The sequence below is a fragment of the Bos mutus genome, chromosome 2 (genome assembly GCF_027580195.1).
Source record: "Bos mutus isolate GX-2022 chromosome 2, NWIPB_WYAK_1.1, whole genome shotgun sequence".
In the NCBI taxonomy this organism is placed as follows: domain Eukaryota; kingdom Metazoa; phylum Chordata; class Mammalia; order Artiodactyla; family Bovidae; genus Bos; species Bos mutus.
The window spans coordinates 104767317-104786260 of NC_091618.1; the positions used below are offsets into that span (position 1 = coordinate 104767317).

General features: G+C 35.6%; 1 protein-coding gene across 10 annotated transcripts in view; it reads right to left on the reverse strand.

The window, feature by feature from the left end:
- Positions 1-1305: 1305 nt before the first annotated feature.
- Positions 1306-18944, reverse strand: part of SCN3A (sodium voltage-gated channel alpha subunit 3) — a 121149-nt gene continuing 103510 nt past the window's right edge. For 9 of the 10 annotated variants that reach the window (XM_070357803.1, XM_014478348.2, XM_070357819.1 and 6 more), the window contains 7 exons: positions 12664-12786; positions 10119-10391; positions 9218-9271; positions 8074-8211; positions 6726-6830; positions 5091-5361; positions 1306-4567 (listed from right to left, as the gene is read on the reverse strand). In XM_070357803.1, the coding sequence (XP_070213904.1) occupies positions 3372-4567; positions 5091-5361; positions 6726-6830; positions 8074-8211; positions 9218-9271; positions 10119-10391; positions 12664-12786 (2160 nt within the window). In that variant the 3' untranslated portion in view covers positions 1306-3371. The remainder of the gene's footprint in view (positions 4568-5090; positions 5362-6725; positions 6831-8073; positions 8212-9217; positions 9272-10118; positions 10392-12663; positions 12787-18944) is intronic. The other variant, XM_070357810.1, reaches the window with a different exon arrangement.

Genomic DNA, 18944 nt, shown 5'->3' on the forward strand with positions numbered 1-18944 from the left:
GTGTCAGAACTTTTGATCCATTTTTTTGTTTTACATTTTCCATGTCCACAAAAAATGGTCAGCAAGGACATTCTTTATGATTACTACTAGTAGTTTGAAATTTACAAGAATGATTTTTGATATTGTATTCTAGTTGTTTGAAAATTAGTAAAATGCATAAGTTTATATAACCATTATCTTTCAACTACAGTATTTGAAATGCAGAATGCAGAATACTCATTTTTCTCTCCACAAAAATAGTTTTTCACTACTAAAGGATCACTTACTGGTGATTTAGAATCATGTATTTGTGCTTTAGTATCACTTATTGGTGAATTTAAATTTCTTTAATTTCTTGGTATTGTTATTTCTGTGTCCAACTTGATTAATTCTATTTTTAACAAAATTATATCATGAAGTTTAATATTAAGAGGATTTTTCTTGTGAAAGTAGTTATTTCAGAAATCTATCAGATTACATTAGCAACCCTAAATTCTGAATGTTTTCAGAATATCATTTAGCTAGGTATATTTTTTAAAATACATATATTTTTTAACAGCTGAAGACTCTTCGGACCATAAGATCATTTAGATATAATACATATCAATAGATATATTTGGCCAATAATTATATAATTGGGTACATAAAAAGGTTAAGGACTTTGCATAGTAATACTTGACTTCTCTGTGGTGTTGGCAAAATCTGAAAATTGACTTGAACAGAAAGAAGCCAGTGAATTCCAACCAAGTCACCTTATGCCATCTGCATTGGTGAAACTGTAAAATGCATGTTTAGATCCAATTCATCAAAAATAGAAGCATTATAAATGGAGTTTTCCATTGAGAATAAATATTTTGTTTTGGCCTGACATAAATCCAAGGGGACCCTGGAAAAAAAAAGATTAATTTCTCAGTCACTACATCATTAATATTTTATGTGTAAATAGAAATTCATAAAATGAATTTAAGTAACAAACTATGTACTACAACATTTATTTACTACCAAGAAATTTGGAGATTACATAGTGAGGAGTTGAGATTAAAATGTTTACAACCAAGAGAATTAATTGAAATTGATAACTGTTGTAAATGGCTACTATTACTGTTGTTAAACTTGCAAGTTGGAATACGTGGGCTTGATCTTTTGCACACAGAAAAGTTCATAAAAACTGCTTTTAATTGACTTTATAGTATTTCTTGGTAAATCGTTCAGTATGTTGTAACAAAATTCATGTGAACTTTTATGTATACAAATGTCAGATCAAGTACAGGTTTCATTAATTATATATATTTTAAACTTCCAACAATAAAAACAGAAGCCAAGAAATTAAATACAATAAAAAATGAAATATTTATTCATTTGGCTCAATAATGACATAGCTCACCATTCTTTTTAATAATAGCAATTCCCTGCATGCAGTTCATCAATACACTACAAGTAAATAGTTGTGTAAAAGGAATTAACATTACTCTTTTGGTTTGTGCAAAAACAAAAATTTATATCATGTTAAGTAATTGCACAACTTTGCCACTATGTTCATGGCTAAAAGGGACAGAGCCCAAGTTATATCTCTGATAGCTTTAGTGCAGCAGGAATTAAAAAAATAAGACTAGTCTGCATAAGCAAATACTACAAAAGTTGAGTTAAAAAAAAAACCTTCCATGAATAAAGGGTTATATTGAGGCAACCATAGTTGGTAGAAAATGACCTAGGTTTGAATTTTTGACCAATGTATATCCTACTGGAATGATAGAAAAAATATTATAACAAAGAAATTCACAAAACCCTTGTCTAACTTTTATTTTAGGAAATTATCCATTGAAAAGTCTAATGGATTCAAAAGTTTGGAGTTGTGATTAAAAATAAAAAGCAAAAGCATAAAGTAAAATAAATTGCCATGTCATCAACTTGAAAATAATTATCTTATGTATAAAATGCAGCAAATAAAATTGATCATATTTTTACATTATTTATATTTAAACAAGTTTTGGACATATTTTTAGCAAAATACGAAGTATATGTTTTGACAGTAGGCAGTATGCAGTGTGTTTCCTTGAATCTAGAGAGACACCATATGACACTCAAATTGAATTAAAAATGGAAAAGGAAAAGTGCTTTTAAATAACTGTAAGCTATTCTGCTTGACATACTAGACATAGAGCAGGTTGAAATCACTGTACTACCAGCATGTGACTTCTAACCAAGACTTGTGAAGAATGGATTGTGTAAAATAGAGCAGCATAGGCAATTAACATGCATTAGTGATAATCTTCAAACTATTTATGTTTAATGAATGGTGCAGGATACATCCCTGTTGGAAGCTTGCAAAAGACACATATACTGTGGTACATATTTGATTTAATAGAGGTTGTTTATCAGGATATATATATATATATGTGTGTGTGTGTGTATATATATATATATATATATGCAAATATGCCCCCACAGGATAAAATAACTATTTACATAACAGAGGGTGTGTTTAATTGACATAAAATGTCAGCTTTGCTGAGAGCAGAAGATGGCAAAGCAATACTGCAGCAGAAAGTGGAACAACTATTCTAAAGTGATGCTTTAGATATACTTTTCTAGAACAGATTTATTAGATTACTTTTTTTGGGAAAACATTTAACCAAAATTAAATATAGTGCTCTGGAACTTAGAATAAAATTTGCACTTGCTGAAACAGAATACTTTGCATAAAAATAATCCTTTAAAAATTAGAGGAGACTTTACAGGCACATAACTGTGTAGATATAAACAAATGTAGACTAAAACACTTTCAAAATTAAAGCCATCTAGAAAATGGAAGTACCTGATATTGTTGTTAGAATTTTTTTCTGGTTTTGAGCAAGAATTTCATCTCTTGGGCAAAGCTCTTGTTTGATTTTCAAGAAACTTGTGAAATAGGAACACAGGGCTCTTATATTCTTTTTTTCTCAACCTAAAGCTCATTTACAAAAATAGTGACGTCGTATTATGAATAAACTATGAATTAGCGACCAGGGAAATCCACTAGAACAAATTTTGTAAAAATATGGCAGATATGGAAGTTAAAAATAGAATAGATGCAAGTACTGTACTAAAAGTGTTTGGTGTGGTTACAATGGATCACTTTGCACAACTATCCCTATGGTCTAGGTAGCCATTGAATTTCTCCTCAGCAGTGTCAGCTGGTAAAGAAAACAGTAACCTCTTGTCAGTGTTGATACCCTGATTCACAGAGTTGTAGTGACAGAGAGGTCACTGTCTTGTTATAGGCACTGACCATGAGTGTTTGTTAAAACAGTCAGTTTGGCATAGACCTCCTCTGGGAGTTCAGTTGACACATTAACTTTACCTTCTTAGGCTGTAAACAATTGATCACAAAGATAATTCTTTGTTTCTTTTTTTTACTTTTGATTTTCCCTGACCTCTTTCCCTTTGCTTTCTTTTTCTGGTTTGTCCTTCTCAAATTTTTCTTTGTCTGGCTTTGTTACACTATCATAGGAAGGAGGAGAGGTGGTAGAGGAACTTCCATCTGTTTTTTCTGGGGTGGAGTTCCCATTTAATTTGTCAATAATCATGTCATCTTTTATAGGTAAGTCAATCCTCCCTTTGATCGCCTCTTTGTTATACTCATTTACTACCTTCTTTAACCTTTGCTTTAAAAGATAACACCTGAAATTACGCTGAATGATAGCAGCAGACACCTCCTCTTGTTTGCGTTTCAGAGTGGTTGTAATGGGCTCATAGGAGACTTTGGAGGGATTTGACGCCATGAACCGATCTTCCATCTGAATTCGAAGGGCATCCATCTCTCCACTCTCACCCAAAACACGCTTTGTAAAGGCAAATAAAATGTCAAGGCAGTGGATCCTGTCCCCACTGACCATGGGCAGGTCCATGGCAATGAGCTGGACTTTGTTCGGTTTTGCTATGAGAAGAGGAGGATCCAGGGCAGCTGCAAAATCAGAGAGCTTGGAGAACTCTATGAACTGGGTGGCATCGGGATCAAACTTCTCCCAAACCTCGTAGAACATCTCAAAGTCGTCCTCACTCAGGGGCTCTGCACTTTCTTCAGTAGCAACACTGAAGTTCTCCAGGATGACAGCAATGTACATGTTCACCACAACCAGAAATGATATGATGATGTAACTGACGAAAAAGAAAATCCCAACAGACGGGTTTCCACAGTCTCCCTTAACTGAGCTGCCAGGGTGAATTGTGTCAGGGTCACAGTCTGGTGGTGCACTGTTGAGAATAGGTGCTAGCAATCCGTCCCAGCCAGCAGAGGTGGTAATCTGGAACAGGCAGATCATGCTGTTGCCAAAGGTCTCAAAGTTGAACATGTCGTCAATTCCAGCTTCTTTTTTAACATAGGCAAAATTGGACATTCCAAAGATGGCATAGATGAACATGACCAGGAAGAGCAGGAGGCCGATGTTAAACAGCGCAGGAAGGGACATCATCAAAGCAAAGAGCAGCGTGCGGATCCCCTTGGCCCCTTTGATCAGACGCAGGATTCGGCCAATCCTGGCAAGACGGATCACTCGGAACAAGGTAGGGGACACAAAATATTTCTCTATCAGCTCAGCCAGAAACATACCTATGGAAAAATACAGAAAACCGCTAACAGTGAGTATTTTAGGCTTATATGGATGCTTTTTCTTTGCGAGGTTATTGAAAACAACAAATTTGTCATGAGTATAAATCTTTACTATTTGGATCCACTTTCTAATGTTACCAATGAAAGATTATAGAGTTTTATTTAATAATTCTATAATGTCATAAACCAATGTGGACTCTTGCAAAATCCTATAAATTAAATAATCTCACATACTCGTATGGCATTTTAAGATTACATACTCCCAATTACTATGAATAGTTATCCTCATATATGAAATGTTTCAACAGCAAACAAAGACTGTTTCTGAAATCTTCAAATATATTGCTTTCTTTTTGAATACTGTCATTTTTCAATTAGTGGAAAATGACCAAGAGTGTTGAACTTTAGATCTGTACACATGATGATTCTCAGATCTAATTTCCGTGTCACACAGGTGGTAGGCTGTGGGGGATTTTTTCAACAACTATACTTCTATACTTCTCTGTAAATAAACCATTCTTACCTACGATGGAAAGAATCACTACCACAAAATCAAAGATGTTCCAACCTATGGTGAAGTAGTAGTATCTGAGGGAGATCAATTTCAGCACAAATTCTCCAGTGAACAGGATAATGAACACAAGGTTGATTCGGGACAAAACTAGAGTCATGTATTTGCTCTGGTCATCAGTTTCTACCATCATAGTGACCATATTGAGACAGATAAGGATCATGATACTGATATCAAAAACTTGTCTGGTTACAAAATCAAAGACCATTCCTTGGAATTTGTTCTAGAAAGAGAGAGAAAACAAGAAGGTTAATAGGCATATTTCATAAATAATGAGCCACAAAATTGAAGATGAAGTCCTTCTGTATATGGCCCATGGGATGTGTACCCTTCTCATACTACCTGAAACAAATCTGTTTAAAAAAGAGAAGGAAATGAAAAATGTCATATGACAAAAGCAAAGCATAATTGTTTTATTTAGATTCTATGGGAAGACAAAGCTGAACGACATAAATTGGTGGCAACTGGCTGATAATGTGCATGGGCTTTGCTTGATTTTAATAACTGGTAATTTTTACAAAAAATGTAACAACTAACAATGAAGATTTACAAAGTAGGTTAATGTAGATAGACTTTTAGATGGATGAATATGCCAGTTGATTTATCAACACTTAGGAATTTTGAATTATGTCTTATTTCTGTCTGTCCATGACTCAAAATATCAGTCATTTTTTATTTAATTCTGCTTCTTTAACAATAATACTTAAATGACATTCAGTAAAGTAGGTTTATGTCCTTTTGTGTATCCTGTCCTACTTTCTGCCTCCCCTCCCTTCCCTCCTGCCCCTGCCCCGCCACCCCTGCCCAGACTGTACCCTCTTAAAAATTATGCAAAGTGAAGTCATTTATAAGATTCATGAGATTTTGTCAAGTCCTAGTTCAGCAACTATAGGCTTTGTGACTTTGGGTACAATATATACCTTCCTTGGGTCTTAGTTTCCTTGTTCCTTACCCATCTAAGAGGACAGATAATTTAAAATACAACTCTGTGGACATAATACACCATCTTTATGTCTTTTCACTATAATGAAGCTCTACGGGGTATGCGTTCTAGATAAATCATTTGTGTGTGTGTGTGTGTGTGTGTGTGTGTGTGTCTGTGTGCTGAAACCAACTATTTTGATGACACCCTTTCCTTTCTAAGTAGGTGAAAAATCGTTTTCTGTTATAACAATGGAGAGAACAAATGGCACAGAGGGAGGTCATGGGTGTTGAAGGGGAGGTTTTAAGTTCATCTACTTAAAAGGACAAGAGGGGGGTCATATCACAGATCAGAGAAGGAGAAACCGGGTGCGCCGTTGGCAGCAGTAGGTGGCAGCGGGAGCATGAGCTTGCTTTGGGAGCAGTTAGCGGAAACTCTGACTTGGAACTTTTCAACTGACAAGTAAAGAACATTGCTTCATTTTTAAGAGCTTAGTAATTCTTAGAGTGTAGTAATTGCAAATTGTGTTATACAATATGTACTTTACGACTAGATCATGGTATATATATTGGTGATATCACCTAATATGTTCTGAACCAGCACTGCCCAGTTTCATCATATGGAAATAGGGCTTTGGAATGTTCAAGGAGATGAGTAATTCTTACTGCAGGCCGAGGTATGGGTTTCTGAGGTTTCTTAGACCCAAGTTTCTTCATTGCATTGTAGTATTTTTTCTGTTCCTCTGTCATAAAGATGTCTTGACCTCCAAAGTAAAGACATAGTAGGAAACTGGTTACAACCCAGCCTGTATTACAGCAATACTTTTACAAAAATACTTCTGAGTCTTTCCTTTAATCCTTCTTTTCAATTGTTAAATGGATTTTACCCTACTTCATATAGATTTATTCTGCTTTTTCATTTTATCTGAAATTCTGAGTACCTTAACACTATGTAAAACCCATAATCACATAAAACTCTGATTAGTACAGGATTCTAATTTGATAATATTACGTTTAGAAGGAGGCTCAGGGATCTCAAATATATTTTCATTAAAGAAAAAAATCTTAGTCCATTTCAGTGTTGACAGCTTTATTTTTTATTCAACACTTTTTGAGCACTTGCTGTAGGACAATGTATTCAGTATCAGAATTACGTAGATCTACATCTATATGTATCTATATGCATCTATATGTATCTATATGCATCTATATGTAAACAAATAAAACAACCCATCACTGCAGAGATAGCAATAAACTCCAGGATTCAGAAACAGGCTTTATATAGGGGAGCGGTTCAGATGTTAAAGAATCTGCCTGCAATGCAGGAGACCCAATCTTCCCTGGGTTGGGAAGATTCCCCTGGAAAAGAGAATGGCTGCCCACCCCAGCATTCTTGGCTGGGAGATCCCATGGACAGAGGAGCCTGGTGGACTCCAGTCCATAGCATTGCAAAGAATAGAACACAACTGAGCGACTAACACCCTTAAGCTAGACCTTAGAGGATGATTAAGGGTTTGCTAGACAAAGCATTTTAGGAGGAAAAAAAATATCCTGTGTAAAGTGACAGAGGGAAAAGAGCATACCTTGTTCAGAAAAGGGCAGAAAATCCATGTAGCTGTGTGTGTAGCAAGTGATGGTGTTAATGGTGGGTGGGTGGTTACTGAGGAGGAGGGAAGTGAATATAGAAAGTGTGTGGGCGAAGATGAAGCTGGAAGACTGGGTGGAGATAATTCCTGAAAGGCTCTGTAAGCAAGGGTAAAGCATTCAGGCCCACTGGATGGTTTAAGGCAATATGGTCATTTTTCTAAGTCAGAATGACACTATAGCAGATCTGCAGAGGATGAACCTGGAGAGGAGCCACCAGTTAGAGGCTGGAATCCTCTGCGTTTGAACTGACCACATAGTGAATGGAAAAGAATATAAAAATGACCTAAGTCGGTCCTGGTTATTGGGATGTAAAAAAAGAAAACCAGAATCTCAGAATGGGGAAAGGTGAGAGCTGAGGAATACTTATCTTCTTTTTCTGTTGGTTGAAGTTATCTATGATGACACCAATGAATAGATTCAGAGTGAAGAATGACCCAAAGATGATAAAGATGACAAAGTATAAGTACATATACAGATTTTCTTCATATACAGGCTGAAGTTTAACCTAAATAATATTGAAAATATTAAATAACATTTAAAAACACAATAAATACTTGGGCTAAATTAAAAATTTGGTGAGTGTTGTTACTTTCTATAGAGCTATTTTTTGCCTTGACCTGAGATATTGTTCTGCAAAAGCAGTTCTTTTTTTAAATTAGTATGACCTAGTATAATCTGCCTGCAATGCAGGAGACCCAGGTTCCATCTCTGTGTCAGGAAGATTTCCTGGAGAAGGGAATGGCTACCCACTCCCTTATTCTTGCCCGGAGAATTCCAAGGAATGAGGAGTCTGGTGGGCTCTAGTCCGTGGGGTTGCAAAGAGTCAGACATGACTGAGTGACAAACACTACTAGTATATTGAAAGTTTGTAATTTTTATGATTGTTCTTAAATCTGTTTTCCCATTGGGGCTTACCTGTACATATTCTTTAGAGTAAATAACAGTGGTATAAACAAGGCAAACATTTTGAACCTACTGTTTGTCTTACTATAATTTTTTTTTTTGTTGCAGTTTTTTCAACTTGGGTTTGGAGTTAAAACCCGAGATAACTCCTTATCTTGGAGATAAGGCTTTAATAACAGAACATCTACTTCTAAGAGGAAAATTCAGCAATAAACAGATGTGTGCTGAGGAACTATTTTTATTCCTATTTTCTAAATTGAGTTTCCCTGAAACTTGCTTACTTTTATCATGATATTTTTGGAGGCCGCTTTACAGTCTCTGATTTATCATACTCTTCAGGGATGGAGGAGACTAGTTCCTTCCTGCCTGAGCAGTTTTCCCAACCTTAAGAGTCTCATTTACTGGACTGACCTGATCGACCTGTTATTAGATGTATAACAGACATATATGAACCAAAGTATCATTTACATGGAAGTGAAGTGGCTTAAAAAGAGAATCTCTACATGCAGTTGTAAATGTTCTGATTCTGGGCCTTCCAGTTAAATTATCACAAATGTTCACTATGGAAAAATCTAGTAACTATAAATAGTTATTTGAGTGATACTTACATCTCGTGAATCAACAGCTGCATACATAATGTCCATCCAGCCTTTAAATGTTGCCTGTTAAACAACATATGTTTGAATTCTGCATAAAAACCTAATCCAACAGTATGCATTTTACCATATGAAAATATGATAGCTATTACAAATAATTTTTGTATAATATTTTGAAATACTCTACAAAGAGCCTTGAATTCTCTAAGAGTTGAAATTTCAATGAAACTGAAATCGAATAGGATTTTATTTCAAACTGGAACTCGTTTTGTCTTGGAAAGTATTCTATTTTTTTCTACACTAACATTTAACTGGATGAATCTCAGGCTCAAATCACTTTCAGAAGCTAAGCTCTATCATTCAAACCTCTGGTGTGTTTAAGCACTCAATTGTTTTGGTTAATTTCTTGATTAGTTAATATATTATCAATTATGTCAAAATAATTAAATATTACAAATTTTAAAATCCACACCAAAAGATTTGCATTTCCACACCTAATAGCTCTATACCCTGAAGATGTTGATACAATTAATTATCTGGCTAATAGTCTATACATTTAATTAATTACTACTATATATATTATTACTTTAATACACAAAATTGCTTCTTTGGCAATTATTGGTACAGAAAACTAAAAATGCTACTAGCGCAATAACAATAATAAAATAAGAAAAAACAGGAAGCAGAAATATAAAATCATATTAAAACATACTAACAACTGAACACTGGGGGACATACATTAAAATCACTGCAAAATATCTTCTTTGCAGTCAAGTCAAGCTAATAGTACAGCTGTTAGAGTACAGCTGTTATCATCAACTACTTTTGTGCTGTCAGATATTAATCACTCAAAGAACATCAGAGAAATGATTTACTTGAAATCTTTTTCAAAACTCATACAGTAGGTACTTACCACTTGAAGCAGTGCAAGATAGCCAGCGCCAACATTATCGAAATTTACTTTCACATTTTTCCACCGAGCTTTCTTGCCAAGAGCCTGACAGTCACTCAAATTGTTAACTTCACTAACATCAAACATGTTACCCGTTGTCGTGTTTACACAGTGGTAGAACTTGCCAGCAAACAAATTCACACCCATAATGCTAAAGATCAGCCAGAAGATGAGACAAACCAGCAGCACATTCATGATGGAGGGAATTGCTCCAACAAGAGCATTCACAACGACCTAGAAGAGGAGACAAGAATGAGGCAGCTTACAAGCTGTTAAAATGGTAACCATTTCTTCTATTATATAGTTAACATAAAATGGGTGTTTAATGAGTTAAATAAAAATCTGGGTGGACAAGTTGTTTCTTCCGATATTTTCTAGAACATATTCAGTAAGGGAAAACAGACAGTGACACAACTAAAAAGCTAAAGGATTTAAGGAAAGCAAAATATTCCAAAGTATGAAAAGAAATAAACAAAAACCTGATAGAGTAAGATGGAGTCAGAAAATGTTTGTATGCTAGGGAAAAAAAGAAAAAAAATGTATTAAATACCGACAGAAGAAGTAATCATCATTCAGCAATTCACTTTAATTTTCAAAGGTATTAATGAATAATTGGTGGTGTGAAAACATGGTTAAACAAACCCACTACAAAGAAACAAAGTAATGATAATGCCTTAAATCTGTGTCCCCAGATCAAGCTAACTTTTGATGATGATGAAGAATAGTATTAGGAATTTGCAAGGTCATTTTTTCCCCCTACTGATAATTCCCAATTTTTTAAAAAGTGAATTAAGATGGGAAATAAGATGGAATTTATCTCTGGACATAAAAGTACTGAACGTATTCCCATTATTATTGTTCCAAATCTCTTAAAGGTTTACTTCAGGGCACTCTTTACCAACCCAGGCCAACCTATTTGATGAAGGAGACGTTCCATCACCTTTCCTCTAATTGAATTCAGAAGAGATTAATATGTATTTTCAAATCTCTAGCAGTTTGTATGTTATCTAATTAATCTGTTTTATCTAATTAATTAATATTGGGACTATTTTGTTAAGCACTTATAAGTGAAACTATTATTTTTAAATACTGAAACATTATTTTAGAAATCAACACCAAAGAATTTTAAATTAATATCAAAACTTGAAATCCAAAATTGTAAAAACTTCATATGCTAGTTGAATCTTATTTCTTATGGAAATTGTCATGTATGTTATACCAAAACCTGTTTTTTGCTCTAAAATTGGTGTAATATGACCTCCCACAAATTTTCTTATCATCAAGTAAATGCATGATACCTTTTACCATGTTTTATACCTAGAATATTAATTCTGTCATATTATAAGAATTAAAAATGTTAATGTAGAATAGTTTTCAGATTAGAGCAAATTTGGAAATTTTTAATTTTGTTCAGTTGCTGTCTGCCCTCAAAAATGAATTATTGATATGAAGCCATGCAATCAGAAGAAGGCTTAAATAATATCAGTAATACTAAAAGATTGGTATGGAAAAAACTTGAAATTACATAATGATTTTTAAAAATATCATCTTGTGTGTTTATTTATCAAGTAACAATGAAGTAAAATTATAGTGTAACACTAAGCATTTCCTTGCTTACAGCGCATCTGGAGAGTGGTTTCATTCTTCCTGGTGAGTGAATCTCAAAGTCAAAGCTGAAGTGTTTTTTAAAAGTGCTTCAACAAACCACCTCCTAACATAAAAGCCCTATGGCCTAGAAGGAATTCAATATCCATGTGCATTTGCAAGCTGGATTAAACAAAGCTGGCCTTAGTGCTAACTAGTATTTTGAGGGGTGTGGCAAGTAGATGTGAATATGGTGTACTTTATGTTTAGAAGCATAAAATGTACACTAAGGGATAGAGATGGAGGGTCAAATACAAGTGTTAATGGAAAAAGTGAACCTCATTCAGAATGCTCACTTAAAAGGGAGATCTGTTAAACAAACCCCAGGGGTTGCCGGCAATGCTTAGTTAATTATCCTAACCCCTACTTTGGTGGCTTAGGATGCAGATTTTGTCAGAAGCTACAATTTAGTGTTGTTTTCTTGCACAACAACTTTTTTATTACCAATATTAATGGAAGAAGTAGAGCACACAAAACCTTCATTACTAGTTATTTTTAAGAAATCAAACTACCTATTCAAAGGAAGAATATCTCCTCCTAGGATGAATGTCAGTAGTAAACAGTCATTATAAAATGTATAAGCAGTGAAAAGAAATAAATGGCAACACAGAGTTTGTAGTTGTGTGGAAACATCCTTGATCTGTTACCAGGAGACCTGGATTCTAAGTTTTAGTACTGCCACAAAAAATTTTTTTGAGGGCCTGTTTTAGTTTTAGGAGGCTAGGCGTAGTGATCTTTAGGATTTCTGCTTTGAAATTGTATAATTCTATGAAATGTCAGAAGAGTGTGGCACCCCTCTGTATCTAAATCATTACCTACATTTAATTTTGATATGAATCGTGAGAGCTTTTATTCTTCTTACCCTCATGCCTTCAAACCGGGATAAAGCTCTCAGTGGTCTTAAAGCTCTTAATGTTCGTAGGGATTTGATGGCACCAAGTTCTGAGTAGCCAAGAGCATTGGCTACCAAACTAACCAAAGAAACCTGAAGAAGAAACAAAAATCAGTCAGTTCACCAGGAAATAAACTATTGACTAAAGGCATGAGACGTAATATCTCTTTTTCAGTGCCAAACAAAGCTTTAGACAGCCCTTGGCAGCCTTCATTTTCTACATAGTAGTGTGCTCATTTTACCTTCCCAGTCTCATTAATTAATTGCTTTTCTTACCAAACATCCATAAGGCTCTCCAGTTAGATATTTTACCCATGGAGCCCTTTTCAGCCCAGACATAGACCACTGATGATTCGAGATTTAATTCAAAAGTCATATCCTTCATAGATCTGTGTTTAACATCAATGATTAATAATCATACTTCATTTCCAAGTTTTGCAGTATCCTGGTTATGTGTATTGCAGGCACTGACCATAATCCAGGCCACATTAACTCTTTATGGACTGAAATGAAACATTCTTATTTCAATGTCTCTAATAATACCTGGTTGAATATCTTTAGTCAGTATATGTTGGATAAATAAACAAAGAAGAAAATATTACCTGCAAAAACATTTTATCAGACCACATAGTTTCATAACAATGAAGTTTTTTTTTACCTAAACTATTGGATTTATGATTTAGAATACAATACCTCTCATTCAGAGTGATGATATATCTTTCTGATATTTACATAAATGTTGTTTTACTTAAATATATGAAAGGTTAAAGAAGACATGTCTTTTTCAGGAGGAAGAAGCACTATTTGCTTTGATTTTCTTTAATAGCCTGGCTTAGTCGCTTAGTCATGTCTGACTCTTTGCGACCCCATGGACTATAGCCTGCTAGACTCCTCTGTCCACGGGGATTCTGCAGGCAAGAATACTAGAGTGGGTTGCCATGCCCTCCTCCGGGGAAGCCAGCATTTTATTAAATGTTGAACATTTACTATATGCTAGGTTCTGTTCTGATTGTCTTATACCTATAAATCTCAAGAAGTATGTAGTATTACGTTTGCCTTTTCACTGATAAAGAAGTTGAGTTTCTCCCACACCTCTGCTTTTTTTTTTTTTTTTAAAAAGATGTACAGATAGAAAGAGATGAAGTTAGAACCCAAGTGATTGGACTTCAAAACTGTATCTTAACCTTTTCCCTCCATTACCAGAAATTCATTCTTAATCTGAACCACAAAACTCAAGAAATGACTTGAATGATTATCTTCACTTCTTATAAGGATTATATATAGCTTGATGGATAGGAGAGAGGATAATTTATGCATCCACTGGATGGCCTCAGGGCCATGGTGTAAAGGTGACACCAAAACCAGAACTGAGACTTTAAGGCAGACGGAGCCACTATCCCCTTATTGTTAGTGTTGAACAGAAAAATAAATGACTTGAATGTTAGACTTGACTAGTGGCTGCATAATTTATTGAGCTATTAATTTCTCTCTAGTGTTCACTGCTACAGAAGACTGGGAAGATGGGGAAGGTTATTATTAGAGAACACACAGGCCTTCTACATTCTGGACTCATTTGCCTTGGAAGCATTCACAACTTCTTTAAGTTTCTGCAGCTGCTTCTGAAGACTTATCTTCCCAACCAGGTCCTGAGATGGGGGCATTTAAAGGGAAAGTGAAACTGTCAGTCCCTCAGTCTTGTCTGACTCTTTACGACCCCATGGACTGTATCCTGCTAGGCTCCTCTGTCCATGGAATTCTCCAGGCAAGAATACTACCATTTCCTTCTCTAGGGGATCTTCCTGACCCAGGGATCGAACCCAGGTCTCTTGCATTGGAGGCAGATTCTTTACCATCTTAGCCACCAGGGAAGCTCAATTTAAAGGGAAGTGGCAGGAAATTTCTCATGACTGGGAAGTAAGGAAGCTCATGCTTTAAAAGGAAAAGAAATATAATGGCTAGAGCCAGGAGATTCTGGAAAGACAGCAAGTTGTGGCTTCAGAGCTGAGAGGCACTACTTGCATATAACTACCCCATCATATTGGGGTGGCTCTGTGGATTGCTAGAGAAGCTGGACACTAGTGAACCCCCCTTTTTATGCACCTGTCATTTTGTGTACAATAAAAACTCATTTTATTGTATTATTGTGAAAAACTAAATATGGTTTAAACTCAATTTTGAAGTTAAAGATTTGAAATATTCTTAAAATTGGAAGATGATGCCTAATATTGGTGCATGCGTGCATGCTCAGTCATGTCCAGCTCTCTGAAGCTCCATGGACTGTAGCCCACTGGGCTCCTCAGTTATATTGGTAAGGTGCTGTAAAACTTAAAATGATCTTTTCCACTCATGAGCTGTGTCTCAGAGTAGTCAAATATTAGTCCAAGAAAAGGTAGCAAGGGGCAAGAACATAACTGGAATTTCTGTTTTCAGGTCCAGTGCGTTTCCCACCTCAGCAACTTCAGACTCGACCTTTCAATACAGTGTTTTAGTCTCTTATGCTCAACACAAAAGGCATTCTTACTAAGGTATCCTAAGTGTAACAGAACCTCTTTACCAAAAACTGAATTTTTAATACAAATTTACATGACTCTAGGTACCTTACTAAGGAGATCAGCCCTGGGATTTCTTTGGAGGGAATGATGCTGAAGCTGAAACTCCAGTACTTTGGCCACCTGTTGCGAAGAGCTGACTCATTGGAAAAGACTCTGATGCTGGGAGGGATTGGGGGCAGGAGAATAAGGGGACGACAGAGGATGAGGTGGCTGGATGGCATCACTGACTCGATGGACGTGAGTCTGAGTGAACTCCGGGAGTTGGTGATGGACAGTGAGGCCTGGCGTCCTGCGATGCATGGGGTCGCAAAGAGTCGGAAACAACTGAGTGACTGAACTGAACTGAACTGAATGCTTCTAACGGAGAAGGCAATGGCACTCCACTCCAGTACTCTTGCCTGGAAAATCCCATGAATGGAGGAGCCTGGTATGCTGCAGTCCATGGGGTCACTAAGAGTCAGACACAACTGAGCGACTTCACTTTCATTTTTCACTTTCATACATTGGAGAAGGAAATGGCAACCCACTCCAGTGTTCTTGCCTGGAGAATCCCAGGGACAGGGGAGCCTGGTGGGCTGCCGTCTATGGGGTCGCACAGAGTCAGACACGACTGAAGCGACTTAGCAGCAGCAGCAGCAGCAGGTACCTTACTATCCACAAAATATATGAAACTGTCTGTGCTAGACGCTTCAGGGCGGGGTTTGGTTGTCAGTCACACCTTCCACATTCCAGTGGCCGTTGAGACTGAGAACGAAAGGAATAATGCAGGAAGGAGTTGATGGTTCTGAAGAAGACCTTGGAAGTCCTGTGATTGTTTAATGAACCAAGTGACATGACATTATTTCCCTTAAAAATGGCTAAAGATAATTTTTTAACTTCAGTATAAGCAGTTAAAAGATTAAAACCATAGGATCACCTCCATACACTGAAATGATACATTTCAGTGCAAAAGCTTGCTTGATTTTTAATGGAAAAATTTAGAAGTGTTTCTATTAAAACCAGAAGTGAAAAAAAAATGCCAGCTACTAACATTATTTTTTGAACCAACATTATTATTTAACACTTTCTGTAAAAAGAAATGAGCTAAAACAATTAGAAAAGTAGAAGTCATTCTTTACATATTTGTTAATGTTGACCTAAAAAAATCAGAATAAAATGAATAAAATGAAAACTACTATAAATGATAATATAATTATTTTAGGTTCTGACTAATATATTTTTCATATTAATTTTTTAAAGTTTATATGTATCTTTTGAAACTGCACAAAACTTAAAATATTATAAAGAAAATACAGTATAAGAATAATCTAAAATATTATTGTTTTAAGAAGAGCAATCAGAAAGGACAAATTCCACATAATATTAAAGCTAACTATAGGATCTTCAATAATTAATGCTATCATATAAATAAACAAAGAAATGAGTGAAACAAATCTAAACTGGACCCAAGGCATACTGGCATACCAAGTTTTAGCATATGGAAAATGGTAGTATTTTAAATAAGAGGTGAAAGAAACAAGGGGGACATTTTGAAATGTTTTAAAATGTCAAAATCATTTTGAGGACAATAGAATTGGAGCCTTACCTCACACCTTACACCAAAATAAGTTCTAGATTGATCAAAAATTAAAACATAAAAGTGAATAAATAAAACTCAAAAAATTTGAGAAAAAAAAAGCATGAGAAAATGTTTAATAATCTTAAAGCAAATGGTCTTTATAAGCATAAGAAAAGCCAAAAAGGGGAAAAAAAGGCTGATATATTTGACTAAATCAATATGAAAACCTTTTTACATGACAAAAAAAGCTCAAAAGACAAAGCCCAAGTCGGCAAAACAGTCATACCACATGTGACAAAATAGTAAACTTCCTTAATGTAAAAAGAAGTCCTACTAATCAGTAACAAAAAGGTCATTAGCTATAACATACAAATTCCCTCTAAACTTTCATTTTAATATATTTGAACAACACATTTATTTATACTCCTTATTGAAATTTAACCAGAAAGAAATCTAAAGAATACACAGAGAATGCACAAAGGGACAAGAAGGAAGAAGGTTTTAAAAAATTCTTGAGTTAAAAAAAAAAAAAAGTGCACTGGAATGATCACTTTCTCCACAGAGCAAACGCAGCAGCAGAAACCCAGGTGCTTGCAGAAGTAAGTCAACTTTTTCTAGTGGGCTCTGAAAAGGTTCTGGACCTGGAGGCACCATGTTCTCCTAAAACAGGGGGTAATGCATGGCACTGAGAACAGAATTGATTCAAAGTCTCTGCATAGGGAAGCTGGGCATTCTTGACTGCCTTCCCCCACTTCTCCCCAGCTCTGCTAGAGAGCATAATGAACTAATACTCCTTCGTGGCTTACAAAGTAAAATCTGTATTTGCTACAGAGGTCAGAACATAGCAGCAATAATTTGCATTGTGGTTGGGTTTCCCTGTTAGACCACAAAAGCCTCTTTAATACATCATATAATGGAGGGTTTTCCATTAATACTATCATAGGGTTTAAACAGCCTGTGGTCTAACTCAGTATTTCCGAGAGCAGGCACCTGAAGTTTCAGATTCCTGAGTGCATATCTCCTTCCTTTCAGCCCAGAACAGTTCTGTTTATTGTCAGATACACAGCTTCTAAAAAGGGCTCAGGTGGTGGTGAGGGACAGGTACAAAGCGTCCATGAAAGTGATGGCAGAAGGCTCTTGGCAAAGATGGGAAACGGGGGATACTGGAGATGGCAGGATTCTTCAGCTGCGATGGGTAATTTTATAGTAGGAATGGAGTGAAGACCATCCAGTGTCTGAGAAATGAAGAGCAGTTCATATGCATCATCAGTCAGGAATGAGAGTCCTTACACTTTTATATAAGGGGTGTTTGTAACTCACCCCTTGCTTTTTACTTTTGACATTTTTCTACTTTTATAGTAGGTTTTTGCAGTTTATTTGTCTATAGCTTTTTACATGATTTGGAAATTCAGAGGAGGGCATGGCAACCCACTCAAGTATTCTTGCCTGGAGAATCCCCATGGACAGAGGAGCCTGGTGGGCCACAGTCCACGGGATTGCAAAGAGTCAAACATGACTGAGCGACTAGGCACAGGAAATTCACAGTACTCACCAGACATGTAAAGGCATCTCAGTAATTATGGTTTTGTTTATGGCAGAGAGAAACTGGAGATAACCTTAGTGCTCATTCCTGGAGAACGGATGAGTAAATTCTGATGGTACATCACTGAACTGCACTGTGGAATATAGATACCATGGGTACCATAGGAATTTCATTTAAATATTCCAGACACCATTTATTTTAATAAAATGAGGGTTTTGAATCAGGTGATTTCTAAGTTTGCTTTCTTGCCTGGAATCCTATGATTCAGAAATTTCAAGATGATTAAAGCAATATAACACAATATGTTATTCACGCTGGAAAGATAAATCATAGTAACTTTACTAATGGATATATCATCTTTAATCAAGTACTCACTCTACTGGGAAAATACCTGAGTGCTGGTCTGATTGATAGCATGATTACTTATGGGGTATGTATTAATAATTGGGAATTTATCCTTAGGTTTAATTATTGTTATTTCTAGGAAAATAAAAGTCGTTTTTGACATTTAATATAATGAACATATGTTATATCTATACAGAAAAATCGAATGAACTTTCTGATTGAACTTTTTGGCCAACCCAATATATAATAAATT